The sequence below is a fragment of the Hibiscus syriacus genome, unplaced genomic scaffold, assembly GCF_006381635.1.
Source record: "Hibiscus syriacus cultivar Baekdansim isolate YM2019G1 unplaced genomic scaffold, ASM638163v2 tig00111983_pilon, whole genome shotgun sequence".
In the NCBI taxonomy this organism is placed as follows: domain Eukaryota; kingdom Viridiplantae; phylum Streptophyta; class Magnoliopsida; order Malvales; family Malvaceae; genus Hibiscus; species Hibiscus syriacus.
Genome location: NW_024063228.1, coordinates 404209 through 425645, shown reverse-complemented (window position 1 = coordinate 425645; position 21437 = coordinate 404209). Strand labels below are relative to the sequence as shown.

Below are 21437 nucleotides of genomic sequence, written 5' to 3'. Positions count from 1 at the left end.
TTAGACACGTATACTATTATCTATTATATGGATAATTTGATTTCAAAGTTTTAAGGAAAAAAAACCAGAGAATGTCATTAAAATTTTGTAGGGTTACTTTTATGAACTAGCATTTGATGTTAGACCAATGAAAAAATGGATTGATACTATATAAATACTTTGAAGAATTGATTAGAATATATTTTAAAATTAAGGATTACTTCGAAATCTAAATTAACTGGCAAATATCCAAGTGGCGAGTGGGAATTATGTTTTGGGCACAGAAATCGGCCCAAACCAATGAAGTGGAGGATGGGGCCGGCAATGTGCTTGTCGTTGAAACATCTGCACATATTTATTAATATGCGGCAACAGCAGCAGTGTGTGTTGATAATGGCTTTTACTTTATTGCACGGTGGGTGTGGAGAGGGATGGTGAGTGGTGAGTGGTGATTTTAATGCATATTGCTCATAACTTTATATTAAAGAAGTGGCAAGAAAGGGATAAGATCAGAGTTAATGGACGGTTCTGTGACCTCTGTCTCTCCAAAATTGGATTCAAAGGAAGAATCAGAGGCAGAGCTCAAACCAACTGAAACTCCGGCATCCAAAAGGAGGTTAGTTTAAGCTGCACTTACATGCATTTAACTTCAGTTTCCGATATTTCTAAATTTTGGTCATGTTTTGATTACCAGGAAGGCTGTTGTCGAGAGGACTGTTGTGACCGTGAAAATAGGAGAAAATGGTGGAAAGGTAAAGAATGAAGGGCCGCCTTCTGATTTATGGTGTTGGAGGAAATATGGGCAAAAACCCATCAAAGGGTCTCCTTATCCGAGGTTGTTTGTCTTCTGATGATGTGTTTTTTCTCTTCATGTTCGTATTTGTTCGGTTTCCTTCATGTTCCATGTTTGATCATGTAGGGGTTATTACAAGTGCAGCACATCAAAAGGATGTTCAGCCAAAAAGCAAGTCGAGAGATGCAAAACGGATGCTTCAATGCTCATCATCACTTACACTTCTACTCACAACCATCCAGGTCCTGATCTCAACACCAAAAACCGAACACAGTCACCGAAAGAACCCGAACCCAACGACAGCGGCGAGGATCGAAAGCATCATCAACCTGAAGTTTCACAAGAAGAAGTGAAGAATGGATTACCCATCAAAACAAGCAGTGATGAAGATGCAAGTGAAGAGGAGCCTTTCCACTACCTAAAATCCCCATTAAAGTTTCCCAAAAACACTATAATCAACCAAGAAGATCCTTTCACTGGGAATCTAGAGGGAACGTTTCTGTTATATGATGAGCCACTCTCTTCTTGTTCTCGAATAAAGGCATTACCTTCAACACCGAAATCAGAGGAAAATGATTTCTTTGACGAGCTTGAAGAACTGCCCATATGTTCAGCTTTCACTAGTTCCATGAGAAGCAAGTTTTTCGATGAAGGGGTTCCTGTTGTCCCTTCTTGATCCAAGTGTTTATAGAAGACATGTAAATTTAGATGTTCATATTGCAAGGGATTATGCCTCCACCTACTGTCATTTTCTTGTATTTCTTTTTCGTATGTGGGTTCACAAAATGAGAAAGCTGGATCAGTGTGGCATGGAAAGTTTGTGCAAATGGTGTCGTTTCTTATCGATGTGGGAGATAGGGATGAAAAATGCTTTATTGCAAGAACGGTAAAAACTAGCAAATGACAACGGATAGAGAAAAGAGGGGCTCTTTGATTGATGCCACCAGAGGCGCTGCTTTTCTTGTTGGGTGAGCAGCTCCTTTCAACATTTAAGAATTAATAAGATGGGTAAACTACACTGACGATCACTGAACTTCTATTCTGTCATTTTGGTCATTAAAAATTTAAAACATGTATTATAATCACTAAAAAATTGAACGGACATCAATTGGTATGGCAAGTTAAATTTTTCTTTCCTAAAAAATTTCTATGATTTCAAATTGACAACCGTCACAAAAAGACCAAGTTTTCAATGAACGGAATAATCATCAGTAAATTCTAACTATGAAAAAGCTCTATTTGATCAAAAGATTAACGTTATTTGATTTTAAATTGATTCAAGAATTGACATTAAGGGATTGAAAAGTTTTAATTCTAAAATTTTATATAGATTTGCAGGGATTAAAGGGTTTTCGATGTATTTAAACCGGAAGAAAGAAAGCAAATAATAAATTTGATGTTTTTTCAATAAGAAAACCACTAAATGACAACAAAATTTGTCAACTATCGTTAATGACTTGACGGTCAAGTGACTAAAATAAAAAAAAAATTCATAGCTACAATGACTCCAATGAAAGCCTTTTGATTTCGACAATCAAAGTGATAGCACCCTAAAAGTTCAATAACTATTAGTATAATTTACCCCAACTAAAATTGAGGCCATGAGATTCACGAGAGAGTGCTTTGCTCGATACACCCATGTTTACAGACAGGAGTGTCATTTGAGTTTTACCTTGTCCATTCGCATTATTTCAATGATTGTTGGCCTAACTTCATCTGTTTTTACTGAACCTATCAAAACGCTGCAGTTATAACGGTGAAAAACAAAGACCGGAGTTTGTTGGTGGGTGATCATGTAAGGCTAAGAAAGAAAAGTGGTATTTTAGTTATCTTTGGAACTATCAACTTCCCATTGTTGATCACTGTCCGTGTGACAACCTGTACTCCAGTGTGATAGCTGTCAGAAACCTGACATCAACCTTGAGTCACCCGACCAGGAGCCATGTTTACACTTTTTTGCCATATTCACAGTGTCCTTTACCATTCAATCATGGCGTTTTCAGTTCATAATTCAGTTATTTCAAACAAATTGGGAGTGCATGAAATCCACAAGGAAGCTTTGGTTCAATATCGGTATATGAATCGACATCAAAATTCATCTCAAGATTATATTGTATTCGAAGAGAAAACCAAAAAATTGAATAAACATTTCCAGTTTTCCCTACAGTATAGCCATGCCATTGATTGTAAAAGTACCTGGAGGACGACCAGGCTATTCATTACTATCAGCTGCAGGAGCTAGCGGCTGAAGAGCTTTAAGAGGATTCATGATGACACCATCAATAAGTCCATATTCTTTCGCTTCTTTTGAGCTCATGAAAAAATCACGATCGGTATCCTGGTTAATCCGCTCCAAACTTTGACCAGTGTGGTAAGCAAGATACCCATTTAAGTTCGCCTTATGATGTAGCATTTCATTTGCCTGACAATCGCATTTAATAGTCAGGGATACAGAGGAAAAGGAATGCGGAAGTTCAAAATTTAAACAGCATAAGGTTTGCCGAGAAAAAGTGAATACCTGGATATCGATATCAGTTTGACCTCCTTGAGCTCCACCAAGAGGCTGATGTATCATTATCCTTGAATTAGGTAAACTGTATCGCTTTCCTGAAATTTTGAAGAAAACAAAGGGGATACACAATTTTAGTAGACTGGAGTGATAACACACCAATCAACGGAGCTACGAATGACACAACACTACTATATACCTTTCGTTCCCGCACTAAGCAGAAAAGCTCCCATGCTGTTCACGGAAAAGCAAAATATATCCATTAACAATAACAAAAAATTGCATTTGCAATCAAATATATATTACACATATCCATTAACCTGAAGGAATACAACCCATCCGGGCATATAAGATATATATTAAGAAATATTATCATCAAAGACCAAATATCTGTCAGAAATTCGGAATGAATCAAATACCATAATTTAAGTATCGAAGTTAAGATCAATATTCCTTAATTAAGAGACAAACACAAACATGACATTTGCCGCAACAATTCTTATTTCCGATATTCCACGTTGTGACATGACAATGTAATTGCACTACAAATAGAAACAATTAAATCAATAAATTTATACCTAGCAGCAAGTCCAACGCACACAGTTGAGACATCAGGTCGGATATGCCTCATGGTGTCGAATATTGCCATACCTAAGACAATTCAAAGCCATACAAGCTAGACAAGTCATGAAAGTTGTCCCCCAACATGCTATTTGACACAAATCAGTACAAGTAGCAAGACAAGATACTGGGTAGAGAAATATATTACCGGCTGTAACCGATCCTCCAGGAGAGTTGACGTACATGACAATGTCCTATTGAAAATATCCAGAAAAGCACAAGCAATGAATAACATTCATAATAGCATTCCGGGTCCTAATTTCTTCAAGGAAAAAATATCAAGGTGTGTATTACTGAAAGAAAGAAAGGATGGAACAGAACAGACCTTCTGAGTATCGACAGCATCAAGATACAGAAGCTGAGCTACAATAATGTTAGCCATATCATCATCGACAGCTCCACCACAGCGAACTATTCTCTAAAATCAAAACAACAACAGCAGGTACAAGAACTGATAAGGGAGAAACCGAACACTCATGAAGTCCAAAATGCACAACCAAAACTAAATCCATACATGTTGAAAAAGTTGGCTGACAACACTCTGAAAACGCTCCTGCACCATCGGCGGTGGCCCCTGCCCTTGTGCATACGTAGGAATGTAAGGTGACGAAGGCAGTTTCAAATCATCCCTGCATTGTCACAAAACAATACCTCTAATCTTTTATAACATTCTTTTATCAAACTAACAACAACATAGTGTTGTAGTTTAAACGAGATTGTACCTAATAGACCAAATTCCCTGTCGAGAGCTCGTCTCTGGAGGCCAAAATTCTCCATTGTAAACAGCCTTTGGCTGAAAACCAATTACATTATTTTGATTACTAACTAGCTTCTTCAATTTCCTGAATTAGGGGAAATTCAGAGAAACAAACATCAGAAAATGAATTCATCCCACAAAACCCCTAATCAAACCAACATTAAAAATAAAAACATAGGTTTTAAATAATCTTATCAAATTAAATGATTAATTCAAAAAACAAAGATTATAATATACATTGTTCTTACGGCCTCCTAGTTTGGATAAGTTAAAGAACGAGCAAGAACAACAAAAGAAATACCTGGGATGAAGAGGATGGAAAGGAAGAGACAGCTTATGAGATTCAAGATTGGTGCTTGAATTTGGGGAGAATAACAGAGAACTCAACCGAAGAGATGAGACCGATGAAATGGAAACGCATGTGTGCGACATTTTTATCTACCTTTTTTTTACCTGTCTGAAATTCTGAACTGGATTTAAAACAAAATCCAAAACATTTGTTTCAGAAAATGAATAGGAGTGTACTTTGGGGTTTCATTTGTCTCGAATTTTAGGGCTTAGGGGCGGCGATGGGCTTCGGGAACGATAACCGAAGTGGAACTAGTTTTAATGGTGAAATTACGTGGAAGATACCTCTATTATAAAGACCTATCCAAATTAGTCTATTTACTATTAAATGAATCAATTTAATCATGACTCTGTACTAATATAAAGAATTAAATAATGCTAAATTTTAATATAATTAACAATCTTTTCTTAAAAACGAAATGAAACTTATATTTTTAATTAGGTTTCAACTTCAAACAAAATATTTTATTTACAGAACTATATAAATCTTAGAAATTTTAATTTTGTTAAATAATAAATACTTTTTAAAATAGTAAAATTATCACTGTTAATTAATCATATTCGATTATTTTTTACTATTAAAATGAATAATTTAATCTATTTAATAATAAATCGACTAATTTGAGCCGATTTGTTTAATAGATGGAATAATTATTTAATAAAAAAGGCAACAATTTGAGCTGATTTTCTGTATTATTTTTTTAGAAGAATGATTTTCTATATTAGAGTGACCTAATAAGTACTAAAATGTCATATTTTCTTTCTTTTTTAATTTAATATATAGTTCGGATTTTAAAGAAAAATACTCTTACATCACTGAAATTTTTTAAAATTTCAGTAGTTTTAGGTGGTTCTAAATAAATGAATTTCGAAGTTTAATATTAGAATAAAAAATATTTATAATTAAATTCTCAAAACAAATAGAAACTGACAGTAGAATGATCAAATAAATAGTTTATTCTATCTAAATCGTTTTAAATTATCAATAATTATAAATATCATTTTGTAAATATTGATTAATACTATTCATACGAGTTCGATTACAATATAACTTACTTCCTAAAGATGTAATGTTCTTATATTTTTCAAGATTTTAAATTTGAAACTTTGATTAAGTAGTAAAACTCGTGGTACTTTTGAAGATTATATATAACATAAAATGATAAAAATAACATTATAATATTTTTTTAATATTACGTGGATATTCAATTGATATGTATTTTTTTTAAATTAAATTAGCTGGCCCTTATTCTCATATGTAATGGGGTAAGGGGGAGGTAGGATAGTAGGCTGTCCCCAACGCCCGGTTGAGAGCAACTTCCGTTGGAAACCTCCGAATTATGAAATGCCCTAGCCTTGTGCTCTACCAACTGAGCTGGATGGTCATTTTTTATATGTAATATTAACTTAAATTTAAATTAAATTAAAAAATATAGATGTTCTTTTATAAAAATTAAAGATATTTTTAAACTTTATGTTTGTATTAATAAGGTGGCATGTATGCATCGCTTATGTAAAATTTCATGGACAACACAAGTACAATTTTTTTTTCGTAAAAGAGAATGATAATTGAATTCGATTTGTTGTAGAAAATTTGAAAATAAAATTAAAAGATGATATATTTTGCTCATTGATAATTATATTCATAATCACACGATACACATCGTAAAAGATTGATCTTCAAAAGCAGAAATATAATACTTTCAGATTAACAGAGTAACGAAGAAACATTTTCCCACGACCAAAAGTCTAATCTTGACGCCTATATTTCTTTGATAATTTTTCCTCAGACCATTAGTGGGCGTTTCGTTCGACTAAAATTTTACCATATCGGAAACAATGGTTAGGGTGATGTGAAGTAGTCTCTGAAGCTCTTCTTCCATGTCCCTCATCGGCGACGTAATGTGCATTTGATGGTTGCCATCGAGACATGTATCCACGCTGGCCAGGCTAGAGCTTAGCTTGATTGCAGCCTCGTTGGCGTTGCGTTTGTCCAGAGCTTGGAGCGCAAGGTCGTTGTCGTCGGGAATGCTTTGGTAGTTCTCCAGGCATGTGGACATGGCCTCTTTAAGGCTTGCCGACGATTTCGGATCATCCATGAACCTGGTGGCCGTGTCGATTGCTTGCTTCGACATGTCGGTCGACACTCGAATCCCCACCTTCGCGATGCTGAGAGGCTCGATCTTGACACTACTGTTTACGAATGGGGAGATGAATTTCGTGCAATCGACGGGCAGCTTGGTGGCTTGGCAGATTTTGTCCAGCCCAGGGGGATTGCTAGCGGGCATTGAAGCAAAGGAGAATTGCGCAGACGGGCCCGATGCTGGTTCGAGTGGCGAATTATCATTACTGGCGTACGGTGATTCGGGTGATTCTTCACCGGCGTCGGGTGATTCTTCACCGGCATCTGGTGAATCGGGGGTTGTCGTACTCTCATCCGGCGCAGCGGGAATCGACGAACCTACGTTTGGAGCTGCGGGCTTGTTGCTATTATTAGAAGTGGGCGTATGAGGTCTGCTAGAAGAAGAGCCTTGCAAGATATAGAAGATGGAGATGATGAGGACGAAATGTTTGATCTCCATCTTCTCTTTGAAGTTAATACTTCGAATATTTTGCGAGAGACAAAAGAGGACGGTGTTTTACGTGCCTTTTATGGCGTGGGATTTTCATGCAATTACCATTCTCTGTGCTATTTTGTGTCATACAAACGTAACCCTAAATTTCAGTCAAACCACTCCTTTGTTACCATTTTCGTAGGAGGAGACAACTCCGAATAGATTACATTTGTTGATATCCCATATTATATTTTAAATGTTTTAATTAACCGTTTTTTACGGTTGTAAAAAGAATGGCGGTAAAAAAATGAGATCCTAGAAATAAGGAAAATATAACATGTGTTAAAATCTAATTATAGCTTGATCATCAAAATCGAAAAATAAATAACAGTATCGATATTATAATATAGTATAGTATACGTATCGTTTTAATTTTAATTGAATGTATCCGAAGAAATAAAAGAGACGAGAAAATAACCATTTCGAATTTGACATCATGTACTTAACTTGGCATGTTCACATTCTTCTTAGTTGGGTTGATTAATCGTATTATTAATTCAATTCAAAATTTTGATATGGTATAGATATATATATATTGTATCGTGTTCAGATAAAATTTTATAAAAATGAACTTTTAGAATTATATTAATATTAAATTATTCAAGTATAGGTGAAAAAGTAATATATATTTATATTAATATTTGGTGACCACTGACCAACAAATTATATAAACCCTTGAATGCAAATCCAATGAGGAAAAAAAGCTACAATTGTGCATATGTACAAAATTTCATCCACCACTGACTAGGGGGAAATTTAACAGTTGTACAACAACAAATAGTAACAAGAAGAACCCATTCGCCCCATCTATAGAGATTACAAAAATCTACAACACTTCCAAATCCATCATTTCCTACCAAGAAATTTTCTCACTGTTGTATTCGGTTTTCACAAGCTTCCGGTGTTCATCGACCTTCATGGAGATCTTCAGAGGGAACTGCTGTTCTTGAGATGTTGTCATTGTTGAAAGCACTTAGGCCGGAGTAAGGACCGGAGGAGAACATTGATGATGTCTCATCAGACTCGAAGGTAGTAGAGGACTGCCTCTGGTTGGGTCGGTTGTTCGAAAAGGTTAACAATGAATCCTGATATTCAGTAACACGCTGCACCATTTTTAAAGACTGTACTACTTCCCCCATTGTTGGCCTTTGGCTAGCCTCTGGAGCAACACAAGCAGCTGCAATTGTGCAAACTCGTACGAAATCCTCCTTTGGGTACTTCCCTCCAAGCCTTGGATCAGCTAGCTCCTCCAAACGATCCTTGTCTCTCAGGATCGGTCTCCCCTGAAAGTGGAACAGCCAACTTGTTGTAAAAGTTATCTAGCAACTCGAGTGATTCATAACAGTTAGGCTTATTACTCACCCATGTGACCAGGTTCTCCTGTCCCGATGGTTGTGACATATCTACAGGTGTCTTTCCAGTAATTAACTCAAGCAGTACGACTCCATAGCTGTAAACATCACTTTTTACCAGTAGATGTCCGGTCATAGCATACTCAGGAGCAACATACCTATAAATCAATCCCATTCTACCTTAGCGTCAACTGAAACAGGAGAGCGATATTTATAAGATTCGTGCATGAAACTAACCCAAATGTTCCCATGACACGAGTAGACAGGTAATTTGTTCTGCCTTCGGGTGCTTGTTTGGCAAGGCCAAAATCAGCAACTTTAGCATGAAAGTTGTTCTCGAGTAATATATTGGATGCTTTGAAATCTCTGTGGATAACACATGGCTGTGAGTCCTCATGCAGGTATGCCAGTCCTCTTGCAGCATCCAGTGCAATCTTCATTCTGGTGTCCCAGTCCAGAGGACAATTTACTCCCAAGGGGCCTGAAGCAAAACGGGATCGAAGTCAGTACTACATATTAAAAGTCACACAAAGAAGAAAGGATAACACCATTTAATGAGCTGCCAATTGGTTCAAGTTTAGAGAGGCAAATTACCGTGGAGCCAAGCTTCTAAGCTTCCATTTGGAACAAGCTCATAACAAAGCAGGTTTTGCGAAGAGTCACTACTGCTATAGTAACCTACAAGTTTCACAAGATTACGATGATGCAATCTGCTAAGCATTTCAACTTCAACTAAAAACTCTTTATTCCCTTGAGGGCCTCCACCGATAAGCCTTTTAATCGCTACAGCTGTCCCATCAGTTAAAACACCCTTGAAGACTCTGCCGAATCCACCCTCCCCTAGTGTGCTTGCAGGTGCGAAGTTGTTTGTTGCTTCTTTAAGTTCTTCATATTGTAGAAACCGTGTACTGCTTGGGTGGGGAAGAGAGCCTGCTTGTGCAACTGCATCAGCAGTCTTTGGTTTTACTGCAAGAAAAAGAAAAACCTGAGCACTCTGCAAGACTGAATTAAAACCAGTAATGCAAAATCAATCACCATTCTTGTTTACAAGGTTTAACTAGAAGTGCAAAATCACGCAACTTTAGCTTTAGTTTAGTTTAGTTTTTTTTTTGGGGGGGGGGGTTCAGCACTTCAGCTTATGTTATAGGGTTCTGAATCAATTTTTGCGTAAATAGAGATTCAGTTGCACAATTTATTTTCGGTCATCCTACATGAGCAAGAGAACTTAACATACCAGGTTCTTGAGGAGATGCTTTTGCCTTTCCCCCACGGAAGGCACAGGAACAAATTATAAGCACGGATATTATAGCAAAAACCAGTAAGCCGGCAGAAATACCAAAGACAAGAGTCAAATCTGAATGTTTCCCCTTATTTGAAGGGCTTGTTGGTGTAGAATTGGAGGATTTATGTGCTGGTGCAGCTACAGGTTCAGAAATCACAACGGGAGCTGTAAACAACATGCTGAGCTTTGTCAGGACAAATAAAAGAAGATAACATCATCCCTTGTATACATGTGTATATATAAGTATAATTAAAGTGAAATAAAATAAAACTATGAGTTTTCAAGAAGCCATTGTGTATAAAAACTACTTTCAATCAAGAAAAACATAGCTTTCAAAAGCCACTAGATACGAGAAGAACTGAGGTCATATCATAATTACCTGGGGAAGGCGCTGGAGCCTCAAACCATGTAAAATTAAGGACTTTGAAATCTCCAACTACATTTGGGTCAAAATGAACCCTATGCATCACAAGTGAAGAGTTTATTTTATATGCATCATTGGCAGAGAAACTGACCCCTGTGTGTGGAGTAATATCCATGGAGATATTTAATCTTGATAAACTGATGGAATAAAAATTCGTAATGTCAATTTGAGTAGGCAGCAATTGAAGCTGAGAAGCTAGCTCGGCTAGAAAAACACGCCAATTTGGGTTTTGGGAGACATTTAAAAGAAGAAGGTCAAGCTTTATGGGATACACGCAATGGCAACTATGACTCCCTCGTTTCAAAATTGAATTTGGTTTGCAACAATCTGGCCAATTGCAAAAATACCCATGTAAGCATCTCATACACAGTATATATACATGAAAACATAAAAAAGGAAGTAGAATACGTTTTAAAAAAATGTTTTGGAAAATATGTTACCAGACACTTCAGGAGACAATGGTGGTTGAGCCAAACCGGTAGGAATTTCACCAGGGCGGATCTGTGTAGGGGAAATATTTGGCAAGTTGGTACCATGAGGCACTGAGGCACTCTTCTTCATCAATGGTTTTGACAGGTGTGAGCTGGTAGGAGGGTGACGGGAAGTTATAAATGGACCATTAAGAGGAGGTTGGGCTGGTCCTACAGGTGTTGGTGCACTATGTGGTGAAAAATATCTTCGGCGGGATCTATGAATCAGTGGCAGATTGGAAGGTAGGGGCAGAGCAGAAACAGCTGGTGCACCCTTGTGTGCTCTAGTGGGCGATTGTGCAGGTGCTTGAAGTAGATTATTTGAAAAATCAGCACCAGTGACCAAAATTGCACAACTCACAACAGCTACAACTTTCACAAAAAATGAACAGATATTTCCCAATGCTCCTGTTAATTTATTATATTAAGAATAAAACTCAATCACAGAAGGAGAAAAAGCTATAACAATGTTAAAAGAAAAACAATGTCTAAATCGCAATCGTGACAGACCGTACAAGATATAAATTAAATACACTCAAATGCAAGAATACCTCTTTCACTGCGAAAATAATCAATTTCTTTCTTTCATAAACCTGTGCAGTCTTCTACTACTGGTTTTTGTGAAAGGAGTTTAGATGATTCTTTTCTCTCTCGATCTTAAAAGGCTCTTATTTTCCTCCATATTTATCTAAAACGCAGTGATATAGCATGGGAAAAAAATGGTAGGCAATTCAATTCACAGTCTCTTATCAATTTCCTTTCTTTTAAGGAGAAAGGGAAGAAGTTCTCTGAATTATCATTCAAGTAATAAGTTTTGAGCTAAACCTAAATGAGTGATTTATAAGAGTCAATTGATATCTTTCCTTTTACATCACTGGTCCCAAATTGTGCAAAAAAAAAAAGTTTTTTTAAAAAAAATCTAAATTTATACCTGAATAGAGCTTAATTCAAATCTTCAGCTAAAAAAATGAAAAATAAGGATTAAGCTTGTTCTAAGTTATCATTTTTTTTTTCAACCAACCAAATTTGGAAATCTGAGTATACTTAAATTTCTATACACAGATGACAAGCAAAATCAAATAAACAGGAAGAGCTAAAGCAAATTAAGTTACCACTGGGATATGAAAAAAGAAAAGCTGACATCGCGGACGCCGTTGATTGTAAACGGAGACAAAGTCAGATCTGGAGATAATTTCCCAACGAACCAACGACGAGATCACAGTTTCAACTGAGAATAAAGCCTCCAAACACATAAAAAAGAAGAAGAATACTACAATAACAAACTTATTTGCTATTTGCAACAGCCAACTGAGGACCCAACGCTGAAGATAACATCACGGGAACCAAAACTCGCACGCAATGACTGGGAGTCAAAATTGCCGTAATGAGTTCCCGAGTCAAAGAACTTCAGCTTGAAAAGAAGGAACAAACTCGAGTCCCCCAAACATTGAAACGGAGAAAAAAGGAGGTTGATTGTGAATTTTGTTGGTGGGACTGGCAAATACCGTTGGCTTGGCTTTCTCTTCTCTTTAGTTAATCTCAGTAGCAGAAAAGGTTTCGGTTTTGGGGTTTGGTCTTTTTAAAATAATATTTTACCCATTCTTTCTTGCATTCCTTCACTAATTCTTTAGTTCTTTCTTTCTTTTTATCTTTCCTTTTTCGATAGTCTGAAATCTATATCTACACTTCCTTTTTGTATCTATCATTTTTGTTTAAATTATTTAATTTTTTTTAATAATTTTGTAATATTTATTAGTAGTTTAATAATACAAATGATTATTATTAATTAAAAATATTTTGATAAAACTTAAATTTAATTTTTTTCCTTATTATCACATCTAATTATTCAAAAATATAATTCTAATTACTTTGAAACTAAAACTCGATTGAACTCTCATCGAATTTAAATTATTTGAGTCGTTATTTATTTTTGATCGATTTCAAATAACTCTCAAACATTTCACCTCTCTATTCAAAATATAATTCTAATTATCTTAAAATTAAAACTCGATTGAACTTTATTCGAATTTAAATTATTTGAGTCGTTATTTATTTTGATCTATTTAAAATAACTCTCAAATATTTTAACTTTCATATCCTAACGTGCATAAAATTGTCAGAATCCAAGCCGTTGGATTGATACTGACAGTTGCTCCTGCCGTTCATGCTCGATCAAAGGACAAGACAACACAGCGACTGAGCAATCACCGCCATTTGCTTTTACATTTTGGCTTATTTGTTTTTCTACATAAAAATCCAACTACATTATTGTTGTATTTACTTTTATATTAATGTTGATAATATTTATCTTTTATTATATATTATGATATTTATTTGTATTTTTATTTTTTAAAATTGTTTTATCGAATTTTTAACCTTTTTGATTGATGATGTTATTTATTTTTATCTAAATGGTATAAATATAATTTGAGTTACAAATATATCAATCACATATTGCATGCACAGATGCACACGACAAGACAAGACGAAATGTACAAATATTGACAAGAGAAAATACCCACCAACCAGATCTACGTACCTAACATATAGTAATTTTCCCAAGCAGATGGACCCTTTGCCCTTTGCGGACTTCGTCATTTTCTTGGCGTCCAAACAACGTTTTTTGTATAAATTTATCACACAATTTGTTTACATTTAAATTTTATAATGATAAGCTACTGTAATTAGAACCTAGTATCCAGTTGTTTGTTTTGTATTTATATTGAAACAAAGGAATGTATAAATATTTTATAATTACAGAGCCTGGAATGATTTTTGGTCCCATGTCATGGAAAATCATTCTTGTCTGTCAGCTGGAATTTTCTATTTCTCTCGTCTAATCATATAATATGATCACCTAACCCTTGACTTTGGGTCGTTTATACCTACCAATAATCGATTATCATCTCACTTTTTTATTTGATATTGACCGAGTTAAAGCTTAATCTTATTGAGTTGATATACTTTATTTTTATTTGCTTCAGACCATTAAAATCGATTAATTTAATATTCGATTCGGTTATCAGATAATAGTAACAGAAATCAAGCACAATGTAAAACAGTGTTAATAAAAAGGTTTGAAAGAGAGAAACGTTAACCGCTCTTCAAGGGATCCTTGTTTGTGCTTTATTTTGTTCTGGGTTAACTTTTTGTCACATTTTCCAACTTTTGGCATGTGCTTATGCTCTTCAATCATAAGACACGAAGGTGATAGGTGAGAGATTTGAACTTTATTTTTATATGGATCTTTTGGATTGCCCATTTCTTAATTCTTACATTAGATAAATTGTATGCTTTTAATGGGATTCAACAAAGTTAATGATCCTCCTTGTATGCTTTAGAGCACATCGATTAGAGATAAGTAAAACATTTATTTATATCTAAAATGGTACAATCTCCAGCATGTCCGACCGGCTGAAAGCTCGACGAGCTCTAAAATGGCGGATCATTTTATCACTATCTAAAGATTTTCTATTTGTGTGAATGAGATACTGCTGGGCCTACGAACCTGATATGCAACAAATAATGCTATACAGAGAGATGCTATTGAGAACAGAAAGGCGAACGAGCTGGTCGCATCCGAGGTACTGCTAGGTGCTGACTCGGTTAGCATAGAACCACCTGAAGCAATGTACAATGGCACCCAATCACAGTTGATAGTATAATGTCCGGATCCAACCCACGAGTTCCCGTCGACCGGATACCAGAATGCAACCGACATCTTGCTCAATCCATCGATTGTGAACTGAATATCCTGCAACTCAAACAGAGACTTTACTTGTGCCACGCTGTTGCAAGGTTAAAATCTAATACAAATAAAAAACCAACCGGAAGCAAATAGACTAAAAGGCCAAAGAGAGAAGAATGTTATTTAATCTGTTGTAAACGATCCATGGTTCTCAAAGGCCGAGTGAATCCGAAATAATAAGTTCCCGTCTGACCTCCGGTTGAATAAGGATTGTCTTCCTCCACGAAACCTATTAAAAGTGCACCAGATAAACTAAGTTTCTAATGAAAAACGACAGGCAGCAATGAATCAGTACATCTGAACTGGTTTTTAAACTTATGATACGGGGGAGAAAAATGTACTCCTTTAGCTTATAATCACAACAGTTTAATTACCTGAATTATCTATGAAACTACTGTGCCACCATGCTCCTTTCCAGTTATTCTGAGCACTAGAATCATTTCCTGAGAATGAAGAACGTAAATCTTATTAATCTAAACAATGGGGAAACAAAAACTATACTACAACCGGTATCCTTCTAACGAGAAAGGGGTCGGGTGAATGGGAGACAAAGGATCGAGGTATAGCACGAAGCCCAAATCGACTATTGAGGTATATCACCAAGCATAGTCAATCAGTCGATGTGCCATCTCGAATATTTAGTGTCATTAAAGAAGTGATTGACGCTTGAAGATCTTCAAAAAGTTCCTTCTAGTGAGTGACACATCCATTAAGCAAGCGTTCTAAGTATTGACTTATGGAGTAGTCTTCATTCTATGACACATTGATGGCCCCCTGTAGTCACTTTCTTTAGTGCCTATTCCCACTTTGCTTTGCCATCCTAAAAGCAAGGTCCATCGTTTTCATCTCAAAAAAAAAACAGGCCACTAAGATTAAAGGATCTTAGTATTTACCAGCAGGACCCATTCCATCAAGGTATCTACAATGTGGGTTCCAAGCATATACATCAACCAAATGACCAAAGCTGTCAGCAAAAAGAGTATTTCATTCACTATTATGATAGCTTAAAATACATTTGTACGACAACTTATGTTGTACTACATTACCTGTCACCTCCAGTTCCATTTGTGTTACCAATCAGGTTGCCACCATAAAGCCGCCCAGGTACAGCACTTCCGATGGAGAAGTGCATAATGTCAACTTCATGGCCTTTGCAAGTCTTCTTGGTGCAAGATCCACTTTGTTCTTTGAAGCCACCCATCTTGCACCACAATAAAGCTTTCTCAACTTTCCTCCTTGGATCAAGGAGAGAAGCTAACAAAGAGCACCAAAGTAAGATGAACATAGAACAACAGTTGGATCGAATAATTTACATTATGATAGGTAGCACCGTCGCCGATTCGAAACATGAGTGCTATAGATGGGCATTTGCTGCTGTCCCTGCATGATGTTCAAAAAACTTCACAAGGCTTTTAACATAGATAAGCCAGCTTGCGGCGAGTGACAACATAAAAAACAAAGTAAACCAATTCGGAATGCCATGGATAATAGTCTCATGAAGCATATAATTTAACGAACTTCTTCTTTTTGGAACTATTTGTGTAAGACACTAGCTATCCAGCTTTATAGGATATCTGAAACAGGGACAAAATGACGAACATCTTTTGGGCATAGTTCTAGAGAAGCATACCCTTTGGAGTAAGCATAGTTCCCATCAACTTGCAACAAGAAGAAAACGCTATTTCCGTCATGTAATACCTAAGACAATCCCACAAAAAACATTGCATCAGAGCTCCTCCATCACTATTTTCTCCCCTCAAATAGAGGGTATTACCTTCACTATCATTTTTCCATCTCTGTACTCGTGGTCCTCGTTAGACTCACAACTCCAATCTCCCAACTCCTCGTGCGAGGTGACCCGTCTGGTTAGCCCCAACCCCAAGACCGAGAACGATAGCAGGAGGACCCGATCCATTGTCGAGCAAGAAATTTCGTTACTGAAGCAGCTGTTTTCGGTTTTTGTTGCTTGTTTTTACAAGTCCTTCTGGAATTATTACATTCCTTAGCCGCTTAATGAAACAAAATCAGCACTAAACGACAGTTAATTCGTTGCTTATATCGCTCAATTTCATTGTACTTGTAAATGTTTAAACTAGCAGTACAATTTTCATGTATCAGTTGCACGTGTGTGGTAAGCATTTGGTAAGTGTGTAAAAGCAAAAGGACAACAGTAGTGACACGAGTGTGCCCCTGAAATCAATGTCTCAACCAACGAAGTAACAAAGCACTCAGCTTTCTCTCTCTCTCTCTCTCTCTCTATCTTATCCTTTAGATTTTAGAGAAAAACTCAAACTTTCTTCTTCACTCTTCGGCCGTTTCTTTCTCAGCAATGGCATCTCACTGTCACTCCTCTCTTACCCGTGTTTTCAAAACCTATAGAAACACTTTCTAGCATCACTTACTCCCTCACTATGTCGTGTACCGTCGCCCTCAGCCTTTTATTTTAGGCCAAGAGTTGTTGAATGGCTTCAACGCCGCCGCATTGTTCGATCACAGCTACAACAAAGCCTTATCAAAACCATCATTACCCGCAAAACCAATTCAAAAACCACCGTAACCACCACCACAATCACCGAAATCAAACTCATCCCTGGAATTTCTCCTTCTTCAAGCCACCTACTTCATCTTCCAATGCAACGAAACACGCCGCCGCTGCCGCTTCCTCCTCCACCCGTGCTACCGTCTCTCAGACACCCAACCCTTTCCCTTCCCTCGCTCCTGATTTCTCAGGCCGCCGGTCGACTAGATTCGTCTCCAAAATGCATTTGGGTTGGCCCAAGATCACCGTCAAAACCCGCCATAGTCCTGTAGCTGAAGAAGTCCTTCAACTCGCCTTACATAGTGACCAAGCTGGAATCGAAAGCGTTCTCGTCTTGTTGGAGTCTAAGCTTTGCGGCTCCGATGACTACAATTTCTTGCTTCGAGAGCATGGGAACAGAGGTGAGTATGAAAAAGCAATTAAGTGTTTTCAATTCGCTGTTGGATGAGAGAGAAGAAGAAATGAACAAGGGAATTTAGCTAGTGATATGATTAGTATTCTTGGTAGATTAGGGAAAGTTAAACTTGCCAATGGTATTTTCGAGACTGCATTAAGAGAAGGTTATGGAAATATTGTTTATGCTTTCTCAGCTCTAATTAGTGCTTATGGGAGAAATGGGTGTTATGATGATGCCATAAAGGTTTTCGATTCTATGAAAAGGTATGGGTTGAAGCCAAATTCAGTTACTTATAACGCTGTGATTGATGCTTGTGGGAAAGGAGGTGTAGCGTTCAAAAGGGTTGTGGGGATTTTTGATGAGATGGTAAGTGATGGAGTGCAACCAGATCGAATAACCTTTAATTCGTTGCTGGCGGTCTGTAGTAGAGGGGGTTTATGGGAGGCGGCAAGGAATTTGTTTAGCGAGATGGTTAATAGAGGAATCGATCGAGATATTTTCACTTATAATACACTTTTGGATGCGATTTGCAAAGGTAGACAAATGGATTTGGCTTTCGAGATTATGGCAGAAATGCCTATGAAAAATATTTTCCCTAATGTTATTACATATAGTACTATGATTGACGGGCATGCGAAGGCTGGTCGATTTGATAATGCACTCGATTTGTTTAATGAAATGAAATTTTTGGGTATTGGTTTGGATAGAGTTTCTTATAATACGTTGCTTTCTATTTATGCAAAGCTCGGTAGGTTTGAGGAGGCTTTAGATATTTGCAGGGAGATGGAGGGTTCAGGGATCAGGAAGGATGTTGTGACTTACAATGCACTTTTGGGTGGATATGGGAAACAAGGGAAGTACGCTGAGGTTAGAAGACTGTTTGACGAATGAAAGCACAAAGGGTGTCACCTGATTTATTGACTTACTCCACTGTGATTGATGTGTATTCCAAGGGTGGTTTATATGAGGCAATGGATGCCTTTAGAGAGTTTAAGCGAGCAGGATTGAAGGCTGATGTTGTGCTATATAGTGCATTAATTGATGTTTTGTGCAAGAATGGGTTGGTCGAATCTGCTGTGTCCTTGCTTGACGAGATGACAAATGAAGGGATTAGGCCTAATGTTGTTGCATACAATTCTATCGCTGATGCTTTTGGACGGTCTGCGATTTCAGAACGTGTGTTTGATGCTGGTGAGATCAGTGAGTTGCAAACTGACACTTCTTCGTTGGTCATTGAAGTGGTATTGAAGACTATGCGACAGATGGGGCGGATAGCCAGATCATAAAATTTTTTGGACAGCTGACAGCTGAAAAAGGAGGTCAAGCAAAGAAAGGTTGTGGAGGCAAGCAGGAAATCTTGTGCATCTTGAGAGTTTTCCAGAAGATGCATGAGTTAGAAATTAAACCAAATGTCGTCACCTTTTCAGCTATCTTAAAATGCTTGCAGGTATTGTTATTACTTTTCCTATGTTTTCAATTGTTTTCCGTATCCTGTTAGGTGGAAAATGTGGAGTTTGGTGCAACAGTACCGAAGTCCTGTTTCTTTATAGCTCCACTGAGTTTTGAAATTTTCTGCATGTGATTCTTTTATTTGATGCGATGACTTGGAACTAAATTGTCAAGGTTCCTTTTCTTGATGTCGTACTTGTGTTTAACATTCCTTCGCTAGGTATCAGCTAGCTCATTTGATTATTTCTAAAGTCTCGAGACAGAAATGTCCTTGCCTGTATTAATGCATGAGTGGTACATATACTCTATGATAACTGCATAAGTTCTAGCTTTTCAAGAAAATGACGTTGTCTGCACATGAGCTTACTCATTATCCACTTGGAGTTGAACAAATCAAGCACACTGTAATTCAGGCCCTGAAATTTACTTGATGTGGCAAGGTTTATCTGATTTGCAAACAGTGGGACTTTATAATATTATATTTTAACCATCTTTATCTGGAAAAACATGGACGATCATTACTATGTATTGGATTGGATGCAGCCGCTGTGATTCGTTCGAGGATGCTTCGATGTTGTTGGAAGAGCTCCAGCTGTTTGATAATCAGGTGTTGCCCATGGGCTTCTCGTGGGTTATAGGGAGAATGTTTGGATCCAAGCTCAATCACTTTTCAATGAAGTGAAGTTGATGGACTCTCCAACTGCTTCTGCCTTATATAATGCCCTGACTGACATGCTGTGGCACTTCGGTCAGGTTAGCTTTCGTAATTCAGTTGCTTCTCTAGTTCAATACACTTCTCTCTCTCTCTTTCTCTTGCGCGTGTTTCACTATATTGCCTGTTGCATGTTATCTTTATAATTGAAAAGCTTGACATTGTTGAAATGTTACTTTACAGAAACAGGGAGCCCAACTGGTTGTGCTTGAAGGGAAACGTGGGCAAGTATGGGAGAATGTATGGTCTAATTCTTGCTTAGATTTGCATCTTATGTCCTCTGGTGCTGCTCAAGCAATGATGCATGGTTGCTAAACATGCGGTCTATTGTTTTCGAAGGCCATGAATCGCCAAAACTGTTAGGTAACAAATCCGTTTTGCATTTAATGGTGTTGGTTAACATGTTCCTCATACAATCTCGTTCCAAAAATAAAACATCTACTTCCTTCGTCCAGGATTTTGACAGGTTGGGGCAAACATAGCAAAGTAGTTGGTGATGGTGCCCTAAAGTTAGCTATCAAGGCACTGCCGGCCGGCAATGGCGCACCGTTTCAGCTTCCAAAGTGTAATTTAGGTAGATTCATATCAACCGGTCCTGTGGTTGCTGCATGGTTAAGAGAATCCGGTACCCTAAAGTTGCTTCTGCTTCACGATGATAGAACTCAACCCAAAAACACTAGGTTTGAAGAAATCTCAAATTTACAAACACTTCCTTTGTAGCAGTTGTACAAATTGTTCCATAAGTGGCATACATATCTCGATGCAATATTTGAAGCTCACTGACGTGTCATCTGCTCATGATTTGAGCTGTTAACTTGAATTTTGTTGTACCAATTCAGCTCGACTCGTCTTGTTGTAAGTGTATGTGTAAAATATTTAAAATATATTTTGTATTAATATTTTTATAATTAAATTAGAAATTTTAAAAATGTAGTGATTAATTTAAATTTGGGTCTAGTGAGATTGACCCAAGTTAAAATTTTCTTTGACCAAGCCCAAAGCTGTGATCTTATGGATTATAGAAAGACCAAGATTTCAATTATCAATGACCCATGCATGTACCCCATAGTTTCTGGTTCAACAGCTGGACAAAGGGTGGTTTCCAACTTGAGTTAGTGAGCAAAAAATATGATAATTGATAACAGTGGCCGACATTAAAGGCCATTTCTCACACTAAACCATTTTTTTATATAAAAAAATCTCTACTAACAGAGGCGTGCATTTCTTTAATATAGTAAACTTTCTGTGATTTGGTAATAGTATATAGCAAAAAGGAATTCCATTGGCAGTGTGTTCATTTAATCCGCAAACATGGTGAAGTGAATAGAGTTTGACAGTTCTTTTTTTCCCATTTAACAACACTTTGCAGATCATTTTCCGGCAACTTCACCTCGTGCTCCGAGACATAGGCCTGCGACTAACAGGTAGGATATCTGTACGTA

At 37.0% G+C, this 21437-nt stretch overlaps 5 protein-coding genes and 1 pseudogene across 6 annotated transcripts; 2 read left to right on the top strand and 4 right to left on the bottom strand.

Moving 5' to 3' along the window:
• The first annotated feature begins 383 nt into the window (after positions 1–383).
• On the top strand, positions 384–1735 carry LOC120173654 (probable WRKY transcription factor 69). The gene is made up of 3 exons (XM_039180749.1): positions 384–595; positions 674–814; positions 899–1735. The coding sequence occupies exons 1-3, from the start codon at positions 498–500 to the stop codon at positions 1446–1448; spliced, it is 789 nt and encodes a 262-aa protein (XP_039036680.1). The 5' UTR covers positions 384–497; the 3' UTR covers positions 1449–1735.
• Positions 1736–2854: 1119 nt separating this feature from the next.
• On the bottom strand, positions 2855–5181 carry LOC120173670 (ATP-dependent Clp protease proteolytic subunit 5, chloroplastic-like). The gene is made up of 9 exons (XM_039180758.1): positions 4961–5181; positions 4625–4744; positions 4417–4531; positions 4228–4320; positions 4051–4096; positions 3860–3932; positions 3481–3515; positions 3291–3379; positions 2855–3194 (listed from the first exon to the last, which is right to left on the bottom strand). Exons 1-9 carry the CDS (start codon positions 5089–5091, stop codon positions 2985–2987), a joined length of 912 nt encoding a protein of 303 aa, XP_039036689.1. The 5' UTR covers positions 5092–5181; the 3' UTR covers positions 2855–2984.
• Positions 5182–6778: 1597 nt separating this feature from the next.
• On the bottom strand, positions 6779–7619 carry LOC120173642. Its single transcript, XM_039180735.1, has one exon. The coding sequence runs from the start codon at positions 7587–7589 to the stop codon at positions 6822–6824; it is 768 nt and encodes a 255-aa protein (XP_039036666.1). The 5' UTR covers positions 7590–7619; the 3' UTR covers positions 6779–6821.
• Positions 7620–8292: 673 nt separating this feature from the next.
• LOC120173786 (receptor-like serine/threonine-protein kinase ALE2) lies at positions 8293–12675 on the bottom strand. Of its 2 annotated transcripts, none has more exons than XM_039180862.1 (9): positions 12263–12675; positions 11121–11558; positions 10636–11007; positions 10209–10421; positions 9569–9940; positions 9212–9455; positions 8985–9132; positions 8517–8905; positions 8293–8466 (listed from the first exon to the last, which is right to left on the bottom strand). In XM_039180862.1, the coding sequence occupies exons 1-8, from the start codon at positions 12291–12293 to the stop codon at positions 8528–8530; spliced, it is 2196 nt and encodes a 731-aa protein (XP_039036793.1). In that variant the 5' UTR covers positions 12294–12675; the 3' UTR covers positions 8293–8466; positions 8517–8527. The 2 variants fall into 2 exon arrangements, with proteins under 2 accessions (XP_039036793.1, XP_039036794.1); XM_039180863.1 differs by having other exon boundaries at positions 8293–8469; positions 8520–8905.
• A 1935-nt stretch (positions 12676–14610) lies between these two features.
• Positions 14611–16262, bottom strand: LOC120173740. The gene is made up of 6 exons (XM_039180817.1): positions 16212–16262; positions 15945–16099; positions 15792–15862; positions 15273–15341; positions 15031–15127; positions 14611–14908 (listed from the first exon to the last, which is right to left on the bottom strand). Exons 1-6 carry the CDS (start codon positions 16245–16247, stop codon positions 14611–14613), a joined length of 726 nt encoding a protein of 241 aa, XP_039036748.1. The 5' UTR covers positions 16248–16262.
• A 972-nt stretch (positions 16263–17234) lies between these two features.
• On the top strand, positions 17235–20730 carry LOC120173676 (annotated as a pseudogene).
• The last annotated feature ends 707 nt before the right edge of the window (positions 20731–21437 follow it).